Raw genomic sequence first — 22350 nt, forward strand, 5'->3', positions numbered from 1 at the left:
GCTTGGGGCTTGCACCATCTGAAGCAACGGCCTGAGCTCGGTGTTGGCCTCTTTTAGCCATGACTGGGATACAGGGCACTGAAGACTACACAAAGCAGCAAGTCCCTGGGCCCTGACCAGGAAACCACTTTTTCCTCCTAGGCCTCTGGGCCTGTGATGGGAGGGCCTGCCATGAAGATCTCTGACATGCCTTGGAGACATTTTTCCCTATTGTCTTGGTGATTAACATTCAGATCCTTGTTACTTATGCAAATTTCTGTGGCCAGCTTGAATTTCTCCTCAGAAAATGGGTTTTTCTTTTCTGTTGCATCATCAGGCTGCAAATTTTCCAAACTTTTATGCTCTGCTTCACTTTTAAACATAAGTTCCAATTCCGGATTGTATCTTTGTGAATGCATAAAACAATGTTTTAAAGAGCACCCAAGTCACCTCTTGAATGCTTTGCTGCTTAGAAATTTTTTCCACCAGATACCCTAAATCATTTCTCTCAAGTTCAAAGTTCCACAGATCTCTAGTGCAGTGGCAAAATGCTGTCAGTCTCTTTGTTAAAGCATAGCAAGAATCACCTTTATTCCAGTTCCCAACAAGTTCCTCATCTCCATCTCAGACCATCTTAGCCTGGACTTCATTGTCCATATCACTAACAGCAATGTGGTCAAAGCCATTCAACAGGTCTGTAGGACGTTCCAAGCTTTCCCACATTTTCCTCTGTCTTCTGAGCCCTCTAAACTGTTCCGGCCTCTGCCTGTTACCCAGTTCCAAAGTCAGTTCCACATGTCGTGTATCTTTACAGCAGTGCCCCACTCTCTGTGGTACCAGTTTACTGTGTTAGTCTGTTCTCACAGTGCTGTAAAGAACTGCCCGAGATTGGATAATTTATAAAAGAAAGAGATTTAATTGACTTACAGTTCTGCATGGCTGGGGAGACCTCAGGGAACTTAAAATCATGGCGGAAGGGGAATCAAACACATCCTTCTTCACATGGCAGCAGGAGGGAGAAACGAGTGCCGAGCAAAGGGGGAAGCCTCTCATAAAACCATCAGATCTCATGAGAACTCACTGTCAGACGAGATTGGGCATGTTCAGGGTGATATGGTCATAGACGGAACTCACTTTCATGTGAACAGCATGGTGGAAACTGCCCCCATGATTCAGTTATCTCCACTTGGTCCTGCCCTTGACACGTGGGGATTATTAGAATTCAAGGTGAGATTTTGATGGGGACACAGAGCCAAACCATATCACAGAGAAAGAGCTAAAGAGTTTAATGTATACTTTAGGGTTTGGTTATTTAAATTAGGAGATAACTAGTAAGGTAGTCATCACAAGAAATTTGTATCAAAGTTATTCATATTATTTTGAGATTTATATGTGAACTCTTAGTGATTAACAGTGAAAGTATTTCTTTGATAATCCAAAATTTAGAATTGTATTACTATCTTCTTTCTTATTCCCAGTATATATGTGAATTTATTTACACAGAAATTTTAATCACTGCTCTGGATAATTCTAATTCAAAAAGTTTTTAATTTAAGACTGATTAAAGCCCTCTTCTACAATCCTGGAAACAACCTGAAAGCATTTAACCATTATTGAATGGTTAAATGGTTAAATTTAACCATTATTGAATTCCATTTACTATCTCTGGAAAATAGGCACTAATTAATAACAAATATACTGTGTTTCTGCCATAATTTTTTTTTTTAGTTATTTATGATTTTCCAGTTTCCAGCTGATGTAGCATCTTTCTCAAAAACTTCTCTTGCATTTGAAATGTATTGACATTAATAATCAGAAAATGATACACCTCTAAACACTTTTTAAATTGTGCATGCTTGTTTTTTAAGATTATAATACCTTTGAATTTTGTTTAACTTTTTCACTAAAACTGCTAACTCTGGGATATGTTAAGTGGTAAATGGTCATATATTTTTCTGGTCTGAGAAGGTAGATAATTTGAAAATTGTGTTCTCTGAATCTATAGTTTTCTACAAGGTTGACTGGCAAGTATGAAAAATATAATGCAGGAAATGAGAGTCAAGTACACACTTAGGGGAAAAACCAACCCTTTAAAGGACAAGACTTTGTATATTTGTAGAATTTTACAACCTTTCATTTTATTAGCATTCATTATTACTGTAGCAGAAGAATGGAAATACTGCCTTTTTAAGCAGTTGAGTTGATATGTGTAAATTATAATTTAAGAAAGTAACATTCTTCCCAGTTTAAAAGCATAATATCTTGTATGTTGATATAAACAAATTCTAACCTTAATTTTTCTGTATTATATATATTTGAATATTCCCAAGGATGAAGTAATCATAACACTGTAAGCTTGACCATATTTTTCTTTCTTATTCATGTATGGTACCACATAGTGATAATGCTAGTATTCTGAAATACATGAGAAATCTTTAAAATAATAAATTGTTTTAAGGAGTGAAAGTGCAGTTTTTTATGTTTTAATTCTTTGAAATGGGCAGTTTTTTATGGCATATTTTTAGTTAGCAGTTCTGGAGAAAACAATAGTTAAATTTTCTTATTTGTTTTATGTATATATTTAGCCAGGGTGCAGTTCTCCAGATTCTTGATGCCATATTCGAGGCTGGAGAAATGAAATAAGATGGTAATATTCAATTGTTTCTTACTTTCCCTAACCCCCAACCCTGTGTAAATAATTTCAATACAAAATTATAGTAATATTTTTTCATAGTGGACTCTGGCCTCAAACTGGTTTGATCTGATTTCCAGCTTTACCCTTAATTACCTTTGTGGCCTTAGGAAGTCATATTAACCTCTCTAAGCCTCAGTTGTTTTCATTTACAGAAATACTACTAGGGTTGAGAAGATTAAGGGTTTGGTTATTTAAATTAGGAGATAACTAGTAAGGTAGTCATCACAAGAAATTTGTATCAAAGTTATTCATAATATTTTGAGATTTATATGTGAACTCTTAGTGATTAACAGTGAAAGTATAATATTTCTTTGATAATCCAAAATTTAGAATTGTATTACTATCTTCTTTCTTATTCCCAGTATATATGTGAATTTATTTACACAGAAATTTTAATCACTGCTCGGGATACAATCCTGGAAATTGTTACTTCTGTGTATATTCATCAATACTATATATAAAACTATTCCTAGATGGTGTGATACATGTTTAATTGTGAACATTTATAAAATACACAAAAATGCAGAGGAATTGTTAAAAAATTTTGGTGTTAGAATTTTGATGTATACCCTTTTTTTTAAAGTGTGTTTTTAAGAAATATATCTTACAGAATCTTTTCCCCTATTTAGCAATGGATTCTGCACATTTTTTCTTATGATTGTATATTCCATTATTTTAATGGCCTCATAAAGTTCCTCCTTTATAAACATTTTATTCCCATTTCTTTAATGTTGTAAATAATGTCATAAGCATCTTGTACTTGAACCTACTTTATATTAGTAAAATAATTTAAAATACATAAATCTCCAAAAGTGGACCTTGATCCTAGTGCATTTTTCCAATTTATATTATAAAATATTTTCAGTTTTCAATTCCATTAACAGTATATAATATTTAAAATAATATGTTACAGTATATTTAAAAACTATTATAGTAATATACAATATTTAAAACTTTTGAAATATTTACAATAATAAAATAATATACAATAATATTTAAAACAATATTTTGCCATTTTTGTGAGTTGTAAGTAGAACTTTGCAATTCATTTGATTTCAGTTTTAGGAAAAATGAATATATGTCATATTTATTTGTCAATTATATTTATTCAGTAAATTCCTTGTACATTTTCTTTGCCTGTTCTTCTTTGGGGTCCTGAGAAGTTTTTCCTCAATTTGTTTCAACCTTTTACATTATAAGGATCTGTATTAGTTTGCTAGGTGAGGATGGAATGCTGTGAGCTGAATTGTGTCTCGTCAAAATTCGTATGTTGAATTTCTAACTTCCAATACCTCAGAATGTGACTGTATTTGGAGATAGGGCCCTTGAAAAAGATAATTAAGGAAAAATGTGGTCATATGGGTGGGTGGGCCTGATCTAATATAATCTCTTATAAAAAGTGTAGATTAGGAGACAGACACACACATAGGAAGATATAGAAAATAGCCATATGTAAGGCAAGGAGAGAGACTTTAAAAAAACAACCCTGCCAACACCTTGATCTTAGATTTCTGGCCTCGAAAAAGTAAATTTCTGTTGTTTAAGCCACCCAGTCTGTGATATATGTTATAGTAGTCCTAGCAAACTACATACAGTGCCTTAACCTTTTTCTTACCATATTTGTTGCAAATATTTTTTACTAACATATTATGTCACTTTTAATTTTAGATATATGGTTGGTTTTTTAGAGGTATGGAAGTTTTATCTCAAAACTTAGAAAATTTTATGTTATTTTAAATATGTATGTATAAAAACGCATTCTCTTAAATTTGTAACTACTTGCAACACTGTACAAGACAGTAAAAACAAAAGAAAAACATTATACTCTTTGAAAGTCTGAGGTCTCTTTGTTCGTCATATCAGAATTTTAAGGAATACCAGTATTGTAATATCAGCAGTGTTGCAATATCTGATAGCAGCTATTCTAGTCCTGTCTCCCACCCTATTCTGTTTGGGACCCCCTCCCCTCCCCTACTCTCCTCTCCCTTCCCCTTCCCTCCCCTTTTTTCCTCTAAAGAAAAAAATGGACAGGAAATTTTTACAGTTATCCTACCAATAGGGTAGTGAACTTTTATCAACTTTTTCTTAGGGTCCATTCTTCTCATAGATGTGATGTGATATGTTGATCACTTTGGTTGCTTTATACTCTATGGTTACAATGTTTATAACTTCACACTGAGAAAGAGTATTAGCACGTTGGAGACCCTTCTTGGTCTTCAGTGTTAAATAAATGATTTATCTTCTCTTTAATCCATTTCAGTTCGCCCCAATAAATCAATTAAGGACATTATACATAACTTTTAGGTAAAAGTCAATTCTCCAGACTCATGCCTAGATTGAACTGGCATATATTCATCCAGGTGGGATCCATAAAGCTAGTATTAGACCGCCGCTCTCAATGAAAACTAGGAAAACCTGTTTGAAGGCAGCAGGCAGCTGCTCGGGCAACAATATGTGCAGACGCCAACCTTTCAGAAAAGGGAGAATCTTGTACAAGTAAGCTGCTTCAACAACTTTTTCCCAGGGTACACTTGCTGATGTTAAGTGTGGGCAGGAAACAGGATTCAAGCATTAGGCCCAGAAATACTGTTGCCGAAAGACAAAAAACAGCACAGAGGTTTTGGTGGAGTCCTAGGTGCATCAAGCATGAGGAGATTCTCCCCTCAGTTCAGTTGTTTAATCCTGGGGCTACCTGGGATGAGAAACTTAAAACCTAAGTAGAAAACCTTTGAAAATCAGGAATGGAGTTTGCAGGACAAAAATTAAATTTTTCATCCGCCTTGGAGTAGGTTTCTTAACAATAAGCTTTCAGTTGAAACTTCAAGTGGCAAAGAAAAAGCAGAGGTAGGCCTGGTCTTACCAGGGCAGCCACCTAACGTGGACTCAACACCATCTAGTGGCTTAACAGAAAGAAGGCTGAACCTTCTGTGGAGACAGATAACACCATCAAATCTTTGCAAGTTTTTATATACAATCAAAGACTAAGGAGCTACCAAAGGACAGGATTACATGACTAGAACAAAAAGGAAAACAGTTAATAACAGATCCAGAGATGATCCACATCATTCAGGTTTATTAGATGAAACCTACTTTCAGTAACAACTGTGTTATGAACGTAGAGGATGTATGGAGAAAATTGATGTGAAATGAAGAATTTCATTAGCACGTTGGAATGGCTAAAAGGTTAAATGGAAATTAAAGAAGGGAATAATACAGTATCTAAATTTAAAAACTCATTAGATACATGTAATAGAAGATTAGACACATCAGAAGACAGGTTATAGAAATAAATATTCAACTGAAGCATTGAGATAAAATGGAAAAAAAAAGAGGATTTACAGATTGGTGACACACATGAGAAGATCTGGCATACATTTAATTGAATTACCAGAAGGAGAGTTTGGACAGAAGTAGTTTTGAAAATATATTGTATAGAATTTTTCAAAACTGCAGAAATAGATCAACCCAGAGATTGAAGAAGTTTTGTTTACCCTAAGCAGGATAGCTACAAAGGAAACCACACCTAGAAACATTGTAATAAGATTGCTGGAAACCAAAGATAAGGAAAGATGTCTTTAAAAGAGTCTGAGAGGCTGGGTGCTGTGGCTCATGCCCATAATCCCAGCACTTTGGGAAGCCAAGGCAGGCAGATCACCTGAGGTCAGGAGTTTGAGACCAGCCTGACCCAACATGGAGAAACCCTGTCTCTACTAAAAATACAAAATTAGCTGGGCGTGGTGGCACATGCCTGTAATCCCAGCTACTAGGGAGGCTGAATGAAGCAGAGGAATTGCTTGAACGTGGGAGGCAGAGGTTGCGGTGAGCCGAGATTGCACCATTGCACTCCAGTCTGGGCAACAAGAGTGAAACTCCGTCTCGAAAAAAAAAAAAAGTCTGAGAGGCCCAGTGCGGTGGCTCACGCCTGTAATCCCAGCACTTTGGGAGGCTTAGGCAGGCGGATCACCTAAGGTCAGGAGTTAGAGACCAGCTGGCCAACATGGTGAAACGCCGTCTGTACTAAAAATACAAAAATTAGCCGGGCGTGGTGGCAGGCACCTGTAATCCCAGCTACTCGGAAGGCTGAGGCAGGAGAATCGCTTGAACCCGGGAGACAGAGGTTGCAGTGATCTCAGATCACACCACTGCACTCCAACCTGGGTGACAGAGTGAGACTCTGTCCCAAAAAAAAAAAGAGTTTGAGAAATAAATGACATGACTTTCAAAAGAGTCAACAATAACACTGATGGCAGACTTCACAACCGAAACAATGGAAGCCATCTTGAAACTGCCATCTTGAAACTGTTGGAGGAAAATAGCAGCTAACCTAAACTTCTAAATATCCAGCAAAATATTCTTCAAACTTCAATGTAAAAAAAAAAAATTATTTCCAGAGAAATAAACACCAAGAAAATCATTACCAGCAACCTGGTCTAAAATTAAAACGCTAACAAAACAAGTCAACAGCAACAACAGAGTTCTTCAGGTAAAAGGAAGATACCCCTTAAGGAACCATCAAAATGATGAATAATAAAAAGGGTAAATATGTGAATAAATATAAACTGATACTGACTAAGTACTGTTAAAACCCAATAACAGTAATACGGTATAGTTTTTAAAAGATAGAAAAAACAATTGTAAAGTGAAATGTGAGGGGAGAAAATGAAATTAAAGTGTGAGATTCTGGCATTATTGAGGACATTGTGAAGTGATACTTTTTGTTAGATAAGTCAACAATGCATGGTGTAATCTTAATAGTAGCCACTAAAAGAACCATTTTTAAAACAGTAAATTATTGAGAAGGAAAATGGAATAATAGAAAACATGATTTTTTAAAAGGCAGGAAAGATAAAAGATTAAAGAAACAAAACTGGCAGATCAAATGAGAAATAGTAAGATGATATAAATAAAGCTGCTTATTTGAACAGTAAAATAATATTTTTCAAAATATTATTCCATAAAAATACCTTATTTTCCAGTGTAAATATATAATGTATATAAATATGTAAAAATATACAACACATAAATACACACTTGTTTTGTTTTTCTGACAGCTTCTTTGTGATATTGGCCACAGTGAAGAAAAACTGGGCTTTAACTATGAGGATATCATAATTTGGTAAGTGTGGTTCATTCCCCCCTCCCATCCCTTTCAGATTTTAGTAATTTTAATTTTAGTAATTTTAAACTAGAAATAGAATAATACAGCACCTCATATTTGATTTTATAGAAATAGTTGCTTGAACATTAGAAAAAATCTAAGAGCTACAGTAGTTTTGTTTTTGTGAGTCTTTGTGATATTTTCTAATTACCAAATATGAAGAACCAAAGTGAATCTTCAAAAATACCTGGACTTCTATAATTTAAATGTTTAAATTAAATCTGAAATTTGCAGGCTAAATTTCTCATATTATTCCCAGAAACAACTATAACTGTAGGTCTTACCTAAGAGAAAGTTTGTGCTTACAAGAGACTTGATTTGCCCATGCACACTAATAGAGGCATGTTATATGGTTTTTTAACTATCTTTTAGGTGCTCTTAGGAATTAAAATTGATATAAAAGGTCTGTGCCTGCTATTGGCATAAATTATTTTTATCATTGATTTAAACCAATGATTTTTGGGAGGTATGGAATCAGGTAGACAGAGAGAGGATATTCGATTGTAGAGACACAAATGGTATAGCTTGAAAAAGGCATATTTAATTTTCCATTGTTTATATAAAATAACGTACAGAAGGTAAGAAAGCAATAACATTTTCTTTATTGGTAACAATGTACTAAAGAGGCACAGATTTAAAAAAGCAACACTTAAGTGAAATTGTATGGCTTGGAGTGAATAATTTTTATATATGTAGAATGCTCTTAGAATTCCGTGCATGACTAGAATTTTTGCATATTTTGGCTGAGGAATAATTTGGTAATATAATTTTGTGTGTATTTGAAACCCGTGCAGCAAAACTTCTATTTTGTTTGTTTTCATACAGTTTGCGGTTAGCTTTATTAAACGAAGCAAAAGAAGTGCGAGCAGCAGGGCTACGAGCGCTTCGATATCTCATCCAAGACTCCAGTATTCTCCAGAAGGTGCTAAAATTGAAAGTGGACTATTTAATAGCTAGGTAAATTTCCTAGACTTGTTATATATTTTTGAAATTTTGTGTTGAGTTTTTAGCATGCCTACCATAAAGTGTATAGATTTTTACTCTAGTGTAACTTTGATGAATTTTGTGTATGTATACACACACACACACACACACACAACCAAGTAACAAGATTTAGAACATTTTCAGCATCCCAGTAAAGCTCTGTTACACCTCCAATCAGTTGTAAACATTATTCTGACTTTTCCCATTGCAGACTAGTTTTTCCTGTTCTTGAGCATTGTGTGTTGAACGTATACAGTACTCTTTCTTTTTCTCATTATTATCTTTCAGATTCATCCATGGTGGTTTTTTTTTTTTTGCCATGTAATATTTCATTTTATAAACAGACCACAATTTATTCCATTCTGTTGAAGCTTTTCTGGGTTGTTTTCAGTGTTTGACTATTTGGAATAAAGCTGCCCTGAATATTCTTGTAGAAGGCTGCAAGAATATTCTTAGAAGAAGAAATGCACTCATTTCTCTTAGGTATATGTAGAACTAGAATTTCTGGGTTATAAGGTACATGTATGTTTAGCTTTAGTAGATATTGCTAAACAGTTTGCTAAATGATTGCACTGATTATACTTCTACTATTATGTATAGGAGTTTCAGTTTCCCCGTATCCTCATCAACACTTGCTTTTTTCAGTTTTTAGTTATATCCTTTCTTGTGTGGGGTCTCATTGTGGTTTTAACTTGTGTTCCCCGATGAATGATGATGTTAAGCACTTTTCATTTGCTGGTTTAAAGTTTGGATATCCTATCTTCTGCTCATTTGTAAATTGGATTATCTTTCTTGTTATGTAGGAATTCTTGATGTCTTCTGGATATGAGTCTTTACAGATACATGTATTGAAAATGTCTTGTTTCAGTTTGCCTTGCCTTTGCCTTGCCTCTTCATTCTTTTAATGGGTCTTTGATGAAAAAAAGTTCATAATTAGTGAAATCCAGAATGCTTTTTGTCTGTTTGGAAGAGATCTGTGTTTTCTTTTAAAGGTTTTATTCCTTTATACGTGTTTAAGTCTTTGAACCATCTTACTTGATTTGATCTCATTTGATGGTTGTGTAAGGTATGAGATAGATGGCAAGTCATGATTCATTTTTATCTTAATGTCCAATAAAATTAGCACCTTTTATTGAAAATATTTTCATTTCATGTCTAGATTTGTGTCACCTTTGTTTTAAATCAGGTAGTTCAGTAGCAATCTATTGTTGGGTTCTCTATCCTCTTTAGTTGGTATATTTGTCCTTGCATCAGTTTCTCAACTGTTTTAACTACTGCAGTTCTGTAATATGTCTTGATATCTGTTAATTTGAGTCTAATTTTGCTTCTTCAAGACTATTTTGACTAATCTGGATTCTGCATTTTCATATAAGTTTTAGAATAAGATAGTCCATATCCACATAACTTGCTGGGATTTTATCAGGGATTGCATTGATGCTCTAGATTAATTTGGGGTGAATTTACATCTTAATACTGAATTTTCTAAACATTTATTTATTGGAAACTTTGATTTCTGCCAACAGTATTTAGTAGTGTTTGTTTTTTGCAGAAGTCCTGAACATATTTATCCAGTTTATTCTAAGGTATTTTTATGATAGTATTAATGTAATTTAAAACTTATACTTTTCTGTTTTTGCTACTAATATATAAAAAAATTGGGGGGAGATATTGACCTGTTGGAGATATTGACCTCTTATTTAGCAGTCTTGCCAAATTCACTTTTCAGTTCTGGTTGTTTGTAGATTACTTTGGATTTTCTATGTGTATAAGCATTAATTACAGATGATGTCCATTTTATATCTTCTTTTCCAATCTTTATCTTTTTCTTACCTTACTACATGAGGTAGAATATTGCACTGAATAGGAATAATAATAATGGACAAGTTTGTTTCTATCTTGAACTCAGGTGGAAAGCATTAAGTATTTCACCATTATTTATACTTTGTATAAGCTTTTACTAGATTTTCTTTATATTCCTAGTTTGCATTCTTTAAATAAACACCACTATTTGTGATATATTGTCCTTTTTATATATAACTTAATTTCCTTTGCTAATATTTTATAGATTTTTGCACCTATGTTCATGAGAGTTGTTGATCATTATTTTTCCATTCATCTAAAGTCTTTGTCTGGTTTTAGTATTGGGAGTATGTATGTTTGTTTTATAAAACAACTAGGGAAATATGGCCATGTTTTCATATTACCTGTAAAATATGTGTAAGATACGTATTTTTTTTTTGTCCTACATGATTATAATTCATTAATGGATCTCTCTGTCTGGGTTTTGTTTTTCAGCCTGTTTTAAATTATAGACTCAATTATTTTTCACCCATGTAATACTTTCTGACTTTTTCTTGTTTCAGATTTTGAAGCTTTGTTGTTACTTCATGTTTAGAATTGCTAAATCTTCATACTGGGCTTAATCCTTTTATAATTATAAAATAACCCTCTTTATTCCTAGTAATACTTCTTTTATGAGTGTCCATGTCATCTAATAATACATTACCACCTTTCTTTTGCCTAGTGTTTGCATGGTATACCTTTTACCATCCTTTTACTTTCTTTTTTTTCTTTACATTCAAGTGTCTCCCCTGTAAATATCATATAGTGTTTTCTTTTTTTATATCTGGTTTGACCAACTTTGTCTTCTTATTGGAGTATTTAGACTATTTATGTCTAGTGGTTTATTATGTGCATGATTTATGGACTTTGTCTAATGTAATTATTTGTTTGTATTTATGAATTTGTTGTCTCATTACTAGCTTCCTACTACTTGAATTTGTTTGCCATCTTGGTATTTGTATTCTATTTGTCACATATGTTCTTTGTTCTTGTATTTCTCCTTTTTTTGCTTCTTTTGAAATAACAATTTTTTTCCTCTTTTAGTGTCTTGGCTATGAAGTCTTTCCTTCTTTTTAGTAGTTGTCCTAGAGATTGTAACATATATCCTTGATATATTAAGTTCTGCTAGTCATCTTTTGTCTGTAAATCCCTCTATTTTGCCTTCATGTTCAAAGGCTGTTTTCACTACCACTTACTTATTTTTCAGTGCTTCGGTTATTGTCTTCTAGATTTTTCTTTTTTCTTTCTTTTTTTTTTTTTTTTTTTTTTTTACAGTTGAACAATAGTAGCTTCTCTTGTTGCTTCTTTGGGATATATCTTTTTACCTCTGGCTGCTTTAAAGGTTTTTTTTTCTCTGTTGTATATTCTGGCCTATTGACTGGTACTCCATCTATACACATGTTGGATCTTTTCACTGTCCCACACTTCTGATGCCATTATTGTATTTTTCAAAGTTTTGTTGTGCTTAATCTTTGTATTTCAGTGTGCTTAGTTTCTACTTACCTGTTTATTAAAAACCTTTCATCCTGCTAGTAAGTGACTCTCGTGAGTTCTTAATTTCAGTTATGATTTTATTATTTATTTTAGATTTTTGTTTGTTTTTTCCTGTTTGTTTGAGACAGAGTCTCGCTCTGTCGCCCAGGCTGGAGTGCAGTGGCACAATCTCGGCTCACTGCAACCTCCCACTTCTGGGTTCAAGTGATTCTCCTGCCTCAGCCTCCCGAGTAGCTGGGACTGCGGGTGCGCACCACCGTGCCTGGCTAATTTTTTTCTATTTTATTAGAGACAGGGTTGCACCGTGTTGCCCTGGCTGGTCTCGAACTCCTGAGCTCCAGCAATCCGCCCGCCTCTGCCTCCCAAAATACTAGAATTACAGGCGTGAGCCACCGCACCTGGCTTTAGTTTTATTTAAAGATTTCAGGTCTCTGCTTCATTTCTTCATCTTTTCTTCTATTTTCTTTAGCATATTAACCATAGTTACTTTGAAGTCCCCTCTGACAACTCCAATATGTGAATCACCTGTGTTCTGTTTGTAGTGCCATTTTCTTTTCTTAGTTTTTGGTTCTTGGTCCTTTGTTTGTTTTAAACCGTGCCTCATATTGTCTGATAGAATGTGAACATTGGTATTCAAAATTGTTGGGGCTGGGCTTGGTGGCTCATGCCTGTAATCCCAGCATTTTGGGAGGCCGAGGCGGGCAGTTCGCTTGAGGCCAGGAGTTCGAGACTAGCCTGGCCAACGTGGTGAAACCCCGTCTCTATTAAGAAAACAAAAATTAGCCAGGCATGATGGCACGTGCCTGTAATCTCAGCTACTCAGGAGGCCAAGGCACCAGCTGTCTCAAAAACAAACAAAAAATCCAAACAAACAAACATAATTGTTGTCTCAGGATCATGTTATTTGCCTTGTAAGAGAGTTAAGTTTTATTCTAGAATGTTCGTTTATTACACTGATTCTGTTAAAGTTTGGTTTTAGATTTGCCTTTGCTCCTAGAAGTGGCTATTTAGGATCTCAGAGTGTAGATATTGAGCAGAATCTTTTCACCTTAACCGGTCTTGAACCTTTACCTATTTCTTAGAGTATTGTGTTTCTGCTGAAATCTATACTCTGTTTCTTTGTTTCTTAGAGTGTAATTCTGCTTTTGCACAACGTAGATGTTGACAAGTGTCTTGGCGAGAACACTGCATGCAGATTTTAGCTCACTTTCTTCTGTTTTCTTCTCTCAGGGATTTTACCCCTCAAGTCCCAGCTACTTTGGCTGCCCTAAAGTTAAACCTCTTGTCTTTTCAGTACGGCCAGATTTCTGCTTTCTATTAGCACTCTGCCCATAAGACCAGGGATTGACATTGACAGATGCACCCAGGGAACAAATGTGGTTGAATCTGGAGCTCCTTGTGCTTCTTTTTTCAGGGATTATTCTTCATTGTCCTTTTAACAGTTGCTTTATACTGTAAAGTATTTTTTTTAAAACCTTTATGGTTGTTTTTGGGAAGACAGTCAGAACCTTGCATCTCTGACATGGCCAGGAATGGAATTCTAAGTCCATTTGAATTTTAATAGAATTGCGTTAGATTAATTGTATTCAGATAGAATAAATGCTTTTTGAATCACAGACTATCTATATATAAAGCATTGATTAGAATAATGAACTGTCTAAATAAAAATTATGCTGCTACATAAACAAAAGACTTTCAAAACTGGATAATTTAATAAATTTTACAAAGAAATGTCAGTTTGGTGATATTTGGACATCAATATTTGAAGTGAATTCAGAATTCAAATTATATTTTGGTAAGATAGAATTTTTATGGTTAGTGCCTAATTTAGTTTAAGCCCTGGTCAAAATTGCAATTAAATGAAAACAGCCTTGAACTATTTTTCCTTTACAATTTTTATAAAATGTCTGAATTTTATCAGAGATAAGTGAATTTTTTTAGTAGACTTTATACACTTTATGTTTATTATTCTTTATTTATGAATAGATGTAGTCTTATAAATTACTATACTGTTCTTTCCTGAGGTTTTAAAAGAAAAAATTGGTCTTTTAAATGACAGATATTTATCCCTAGAGATGTATGGGTTAATTAAATAAATATATGCTAGTACTGAGAAATCATATACCAAAACTTTAATATACCATATTGACATTGTGAAAATGGGTTTCATCTAGCAGTATTATGATACAAAAAGTTGTTTAATAGAATTTTATCAATGATTAATATTTTGTGTATTGTTTAGGTGCATTGACATACAACAGAGCAACGAGGTAGAGAGGACACAAGCACTTCGATTAGTCAGAAAGGTATGCTCTATGTGTGAGAGTAAAAGGCAAATTTATGGTTTTTATGTTAATATTTACATTTTTAGATTAGACTGTTTTGTGAAATCTTTATTAAGATTAAAGACTAAACTTTTATTAAACATTTTTATTAAAGTTATATATTAAATAAATTCATTAAACTTTGAGGTAAACAAATATTTTGTGGAATTCTATGTGATTGGGTATAGCTAGGACGATATTTCTTATAAAATGTTTATGTGAAGAATATTTCTTCCTTCAGTAGACATGTAAATGTAGTTACTGCTTTGATAAGTTACTAGAGAAAGTGGATTACTTGCTCCCCATCCTGATTTTCTCTTAATTGCATACTTAGAGTTAATAGTATTAAATGGAGGTCACAAATAGTTAGAAGTTCATTGTTTTAAAGGTGAATTTGGATACAATCTGTGAGCAGTTGCAATAAACAATTCAGGCCCTTGTACAGGATAGAAGGTCACAGCCTAAACTCCACAAGAGAGGGTGTTAAGGACAATCAATAATGCTTCTCATGAGAGGCCTTCAGGGAATGCTTTGTTGTTTTTACTTGATACCCTGATGGTGGAAGAAGAGAGTGAGCTGAGTAAATTTGGTTGGGACACAGCCTGAGTGAGACAAGTGTCAGTCATATTTCATCTTAATGTTCATGAGAATCATGAAGTATATGTTTGTTTGCATAAAAAAATCTAAAAATATTTTCCAGTTGAATTTTTTAGTTCTTTTTTTCTCTTCCTATCTTTCAACTCAGTACACAGGTTCCAAAGTGGTGTACTGTTCAATTTCTGTGTTAGCTAGAGTTCCCTCTTTTTCCCTTTTCTTACAATTGTCTACCTTTTGGTTAGTAATAGTAATAGTACTCACAGGTGAACAAGTAAATGGATGAGTTAAGCCTTAAAAGAAGTTTGAAATTCGACTAAGAATGATACCGAAGATAGATTAGGAGACTCTTGTTATAGGCGAACTATTACACTAGGATTGTAATTTGACTTTTCAAATTCAGATTTTACAAATGTATGGTTTTTATTTATACAATTCTTCCTTCTTCCATGACTGAGAATTCAAGATAAAACAAAATTTGTTTCTGAAGAACCTAGAACAATTTTTTGGTTATTTGGGTTATATATGTCAGTATTTATAATGTTAGGAACTAAAATATATATTAATATGTTTAAAATAATAAAGACATTAAATACAAACAACATTTTTATGAAAACCGTATTTTATTTTATTTTTTTCAATAATTTTTGGGGTATAGGTGGTTTTTGGTTACATGGATAAGTTATTTAGTGGCGATTGAGATTTTTGTGCCCCTGTCACCCAAGCAGTGTACAGTGTACCCCGTATATAATCTTTTTATCCCTCACCTCCTCCCAAACTCCCCCCACCTCCAGTCCCCAAGTTAATTATATCATTCATATGCCTTTGCGTCCTCATAGTTTAGCTCCACTTATAAGCAGGGAGCATACAATATTTGGCTTTCCATTCCTAAGTTAATTTGACTTAGAATAATGGCCTCCAGCTCCATCCAAGTTGCTTCAAAAGACATTATTTCAATTGCTTTTATGGCTGAGTAATATTCCGTAGTGTATAATACCACATTTTCTTTATCCACTCATTGGTTGATGGGCACTTAGGAATGACTATATTTTCCAAAAAATAAAATTAATGAGAAGAGGGCTATTGTTTTAGAGTTTTGCAACTCTCTTTAATTTTGTCTTGATAAGTCAATTGGATTATCATATTTGCTCTGCAGTCTGTTTTGATAATACATGTGGTGGAGCCCCCAGAAAACTTTAGTACACACTTGTGAGAAAATAAGAGTAAAAAGGACAAATAATGTCTTTGTATTGCTATGCAGAATCTCTGAAAATATCTTAAGGACCCTCAGAATTTCCTGGTCTACACTTTGAGCGTAACCGCTTTAGAGACTGCTGTCAGAAGAAAAGACAATTTCAAATGAATTCAGACAATTAAATTCAATTTTGGATATTTTAGTAAATGTTTTACTTCAATTTTGTATTTTTGCGTAAGTTAAAATTTAATTTAAAGTAGCTCAGTTTTTAATTGCTCAAAAATAATAGCATAACAAAAATCATTTCATGTGATTGTCTTCTGAGATGCAGAGTAGTTGACTCACATACCATTTGTGAATCCTAGAACAGGAAAATTGCTGATATTTGGTGGTGGGATATAGAATCAGCGGAAGAATTGTGGCACAGGGCTTTTCCTTGGTTTATGCTAAAAGGATTAGAGTGAGAGCACATTTGCTGAACAAACAGTGGCCTCTATCGGCCAGAGAAACTATAATTTCATTAGTACTTTTGGCATCTGAAGCACACTTTTTTTTTCTTTAGTAAAACTTTGGCAGCTGTACTACAGGTTGAGTATTCCTTACCCAAAATGCTTGGGACCTGAAGTTATTTCCCATTTTGTATTTTTTTGGGTTTTGGAATATTTGTGTATACACAGTAAGTTATCTTGTGAATGAAACCTAAATCTAAACACAGAATTTATTTACATTTCATATACACCTTGTACACATATCCTGAAGTTAATTTTGTATAATATGTATATATATTTTTTTGAGACGGAGTCTCTCTCTGTCACCCAGGCTGGAGTGCAGTGGCGCAATCTCGGCTCACTGCAAGCTCCACCACCCGAGTTCAAGCCATTTTCCTGCCTCAGCCTCCCCAGTAGCTGGCACTACAGGCACCTGCCACCATGCCCGGCTAATTTTTTATTTTATTTTATTTTTAGTAGAGATGGAGTTTCACTGTGTTATCCAGGATGGTCTTGATCTCCTGACTTCATGATCCGCCCGCCTCAGCCTCCCAAAGTGCTGGGATTACAGGCGTGAGCCACCGCGCCCGGCCAATTTTGTATAATATTTTTAAGAATTTTGTGCATGAAACAAAGTTTATGTATATTGAACCATCAGAAAGCAAAGTTGTCAGATGCTGAATTTTCTACTTCTGGCTCATGTCAGTGCTCAAAAAGTTTTTGATTTTGGAGCATTTTGGATTTTTGGATTAGGGATGCTCAACCTGCAGTAGAAATTAATATTTAATATTATAATTACTATATCACTGAGTTTTTTTGTATGAATTCCCAAAAGTCTTAAAATTTCTAATAAAAGTATTAGTCTTGATAAGGAAAAACATTTTTTGCTTTAGGATAACTTACGCTGTGAATAATTAAGGAATTCTTATGTTACTTTTTCTCTTATTTTACCCATCTCATTCATTTGGAAATGTTCTGTCTGCTTTTTTTCTTTTCCATGTCTCTAATTTCCCCCGTCTCTCTCCCCCTTCCAATGCAGGTAGCTCTTTTCTGGCTTTATCTCCCTCATTTTTAATGTAATTTTTCCACTAGTCAGTTGTTACTATTCTTTTCTTAATCTTATTTAAATTCTACTCACTGCCCACCTAATTTGAGCTGTCATTTTTTTCATATATAATTTCTTTATTCATGTAATAAGGAATTCCACAAAGCTTTTACATTTGAAAGAGATTCATTGGCTGGTATCTCATGCCCTTGATACATACCAAGATAGTGGCAAAGCCAGAGCAAGAACCCTCTTCTCCATAATTTCCAAACCTACATTGGCCCATGAGTTTGAAGTTCGGCCTGCCTAATTTGGCCTTCAGAGCCCAATTTTGGTCCAGCCAACCATTTCTATCTGACATGTCTTTTGCCACCATGTGTAGGCAAACTACCCACCACTACTACCACAATTGTTACTTCCTTCCTACTCTTTTCATTTCCAGCCCTTCTCACCTTACATCGATCTACTAGTCTCAGCTCAAATATTAGATATTCCCCTTAGGTAACTCAGTGCTTCTCTAATTCCTTTGTGTCAGTTCCACAAATTTATTACCTAGTCATGATCTTTCATTTGTTTTATATGTCTGTCCTGTCATGCCAGAAGAGATTATTAAACTTTTACAGTTTTAACAGTGACTGCATTTTATGGCTTCTCCCTTACTGAGCATTCATTGATTTATGAGGAAAGCATTCTCTGATTTACACACAATTTAAGAGTTTCTTTGCATATGTTTCCCTGGAAAATAAGAAGAGTGATTTTATTTGTAAAAATTTTATGTATCTATTTCATAGCACAATCTGGTGAATTAAGTATATGTTTAGTAGACACAAGATTTATATAGAATTTTATACTTGAAACTTTAGAAATCATCTGTTCATACATATCTTCATTTTACAAATGAGGAAACTGAGGCACAAGAGAGGATTGGTTTAGCCAAGGTAACATAGTTTATTATAGCAGACTTAACTCTAAAAACCATTTTGCCGGTTTTTTCAGCCAGCTCTTTACAGAATATATTACATGCATTTTCTTGTTTGGAGAAATTTTCTCATCAGCTCCTTATAAGAATAATAATAGATCAGAAAGTATTAAAAAAGAACTTAACGACATAAGATGTTAGAATTCTTTCACACAGGAAGATTGATTTCCTATACTTCCTATACCTCCTTCCTTCTCCCTTTCTCTCTCCTTTTTCAGTTAATTGAAAAAGCTGACTTAGAAATGAATATGAAAGCTTTTGTAGATTCTACGGTTATTGGAGACGTATTTGATTTATGGTTGTAGAACTGTATTCTGTAATTTCAGGTGAACTTTGTAATATGTCTTTAAAATGCTGCTTAAATGACAAACCACTTGCAACTACTAATCAAACAGATCTTTCTTTTGATCTCCTGTAAGACTTAATTGTGTATCTTTCGTTAGTTATATTACATCCTCTAATTGTTTCATCTCACAAGTTTTATTTTATCAACAGGACAATAAATCTAGTAACATCTGGGTCAAATTAATTTTCTCTAATATTTTATTACTATACAAACAAAATATTTTATTTCCACTCCAGTAAGCTGCTATTTTGAATTTATTTGCAAAATAGTTTTTATTTATTAAACAATAATTAGCTACATAATTTTCCAAATCAAAGACATATGTTACCTGTTTTCAGTATTCCAAATGTTACTGCCAGTTAGATCTTTCATTTAATGTGAGATTCATACAAAATTTTATTACAAGATATTTCCATCAGGATTTTTGAAATATTAAAAATAGATTTGGATTATGAACTCTGCTTTCTGGTATAGCAACAAGTGATTGATGGGGAAGGTGAGTAGAGAGTAAGGAGATCATTAGATATCTGTTGCAGTAGTCAGAGTGAGAGTGAGGGCCCAAGTTAATCAATTAATTTCATGAGGAGAGGGGAGTAGAGATGAAGATGTTATGGAAGTAAATTGGTAGGACTTGGTGATGATGGTATATGGAGAGTTGGTCAGGATCGTAAAAGTACAGTGGTATATTGACTACTATTGTCCCCTCTGGTTTACCTTGTCTAGGTACTGAAAAACTGTTTAAGATTTAGGCCCTATTCTAGAGTAATTTAAAATCTCAGAAACATTTGGTCAATGAATTTATAGTCTGTACTGTTAGAAAAAAATCTAACACATATTCCATAGTACTGGCTATTAACATTTGTTACATCAATTATTAGTTATATTAATCTTTTGAAATATCCATAAGAAGTAGAAGATTAAAATTGATACCTAGATCTTATTCTGGATCTTATTCTGTTATTAACTACTGCAGTCTGGACAAAATAGGTTTAAGAAATGTGTTACTAAAGTAACTTCTTTTTCTGATTCCTTCTGTTACAGATGATTACTGTGAATGCTTCCTTGTTTCCTAGTTCTGTGACCAACTCATTAATTGCAGTTGGAAATGATGGACTTCAAGAAAGAGACAGAATGGTCCGAGCATGCATTGCCATTATCTGTGAACTAGGTCAGAATTTTCTTCAAGTAATAAAAATGTAATATTTTAGAAAGGATATATAACATTTGAGATATATATATATATATATATATATGTATATATATATATATATGTTTTTTTTTATTGTACTTTAAGTTCTGGGATACACGTGCAGAATGTGTAGGTTTGTTACACAGGTATACACGTGCCATGGTGGTTTGCTGTACTCATCAACTTGTCATCTATGTTAGCTATTTCTCCTAATGCTGTCCCTCCCCTGACCCCCTGATAGGCCCCGGTGTGTGATGTTCCTCTCCCTGTGTCCATGTGTTCTCATTATTCAACTCTCGCTTATGAGTGAGAACATGCAGTGTTTAGTTTTCTGCCCCTGTGTTATTTTGCTGAGAATGATAGTTTCCAGCTTCATCCATGTCCCTGCAAAGGACATGAACTCATCCTTTTTTAATGGCTGCGTAGTATTCCATGGTGTATATGTGCCACATTTTCTTTATCCAGTCTATCACTGATGGGCATTTGGGGTGGTTCCAAGCCTTTTGTATTGTGAACAGTGCTGCAATAAACATATGTGTGCATGTGCCTTTATAGTACAATGAGTTGTAAATATACCCAGTAATGAGATTGCTGGGTCAAATGGTATTTCTGGTTCTAGATACTTGAAGAATCACCACACTCTTCTTCCACAATGGTTGAACTAATTTACATTCCCACCAACAGTGTGAAAGCGTTCCTATTTCTTCACATCCTCTCTAGCATTTGTTGGTTCCTGACTTTTTAATGATCGCCATTCTAACTGGGATGAGGTGGTATTTCATTGTGGTTTTGATTTGCATTTCTTTAATGACCAATGGTAATGAGCTTTTTTTCATATGTTTGTTGGCCACATAAATGTCTTCTTTTGAGAAGTGTCTGTTCATATCCTTTGCCCACTTTTGATGGGGTTGTTTTTTACTTGTAAATTTGTTTAAGTTCCTTGTAGATTCTGGATATTAGGCTTTTGTCAGATGGATAGATTGCGAAATTTTTTTCCCATTCTGTAGGTTGCCTGTTGACTCTGATGATAGTTTCTTTTACTGTACAGAAGCTCTTTAGTTTAGTTAGATCCCATTTGTCAATTTTGGCTTTTGTTGCCATTAGTTTTGGTGTTTTAGTCATGAAGTCTTTGCCCATGCCTATGTCCTGAGTGATATTGCCTAGGTTTTCTTCTAGGATTTTTATGGTTGTAGGTCTTTAATCCATCTCAAGTTAATTCTTGTGTAAGGTGTAAGAAAGGGGTCCAGTTTCAGTTTTCTGCATATGGCTAGCCAGTTTTCCTAACACCATTTATTAAATAGGGAATCCTTTCCCCGTTGCTTATTTTTGTCAGGTTTGTCAAAGATCAGATGGTTGTAGATGTATGACGTTATTTCTGAGGCCTCTGTTCTGTTCTATTGGTCTATATGTCTGTTTTGGTACCAGTGTACCATGCTATTTTGGTTACTGTAGCCTTGTAGTGTAGTTTGAAGTCAGGTAACGTGATGCCTCCAGCTTTGTTCTTTTTGCTTAGGATTGTCTTGGCTATATGGGGTCTTTTTTGGTTCCATATGAACTTTAAAGTAGTTTTTTCCAATTCTGTGAAGAAAGTCAATGGTAGCTCGATGGGGATAGCTTTGAATCTATAAATTGCTTTGGGCAGTATGGCCATTTTCATGATATTGATTCTTCCTGTCTGTGAGCATGGAATGTTCTTCCATTTGTTTGTGTTCTCTCTTATTTCCTTGAGCAGTGGTTTGTAGTTCTCCTTGAAGAGGTCCTTCACATCCCTTGTAAGTTGTATTCCTAGGTGTTTTATTCTCTTTGTAGCAATTGTTAATGGGAGTTCACTCATGATTTGGCTCTCTGTTTGTCTATTATTGGTGTACAGGAATGCTTGTGATTTTTGCACATTGATTTTGTATCCTGAGACTTTGGTGAAGTTGCTTATCAGCTTAAGGAGATTTTGCCCTGAGACGATGGGGTGTTCTAAGGAGACCCATCTCACGTGCAAAGACACACATAAGCTCAAAATAAAGGGATGGGGGACTATTTACCA

The 22350-nt window shown here is 34.2% G+C and overlaps 1 protein-coding gene across 8 annotated transcripts in view; it reads left to right on the top strand.

The window, feature by feature from the left end:
- The window catches only part of RICTOR (RPTOR independent companion of MTOR complex 2), a 135104-nt gene that overhangs the window by 62106 nt on the left and 50648 nt on the right, over positions 1–22350 (top strand). For 6 of the 8 annotated variants that reach the window (XM_055246624.2, XM_055246626.2, XM_055246625.2 and 3 more), the window contains 4 exons: positions 7726–7790; positions 8658–8789; positions 14395–14458; positions 20165–20291. In XM_055246624.2, coding sequence (XP_055102599.1) covers positions 7726–7790; positions 8658–8789; positions 14395–14458; positions 20165–20291 — 388 coding nt within the window. Of the gene's footprint in view, positions 1–4345; positions 4365–7725; positions 7791–8657; positions 8790–14394; positions 14459–20164; positions 20292–22350 lie in introns of those variants that run through there. The other 2 variants (XM_063619538.1, XM_063619539.1) reach the window with 2 other exon arrangements.

Source organism: Symphalangus syndactylus, chromosome 16, assembly GCF_028878055.3.
Source record: "Symphalangus syndactylus isolate Jambi chromosome 16, NHGRI_mSymSyn1-v2.1_pri, whole genome shotgun sequence".
Classification (NCBI taxonomy): domain Eukaryota; kingdom Metazoa; phylum Chordata; class Mammalia; order Primates; family Hylobatidae; genus Symphalangus; species Symphalangus syndactylus.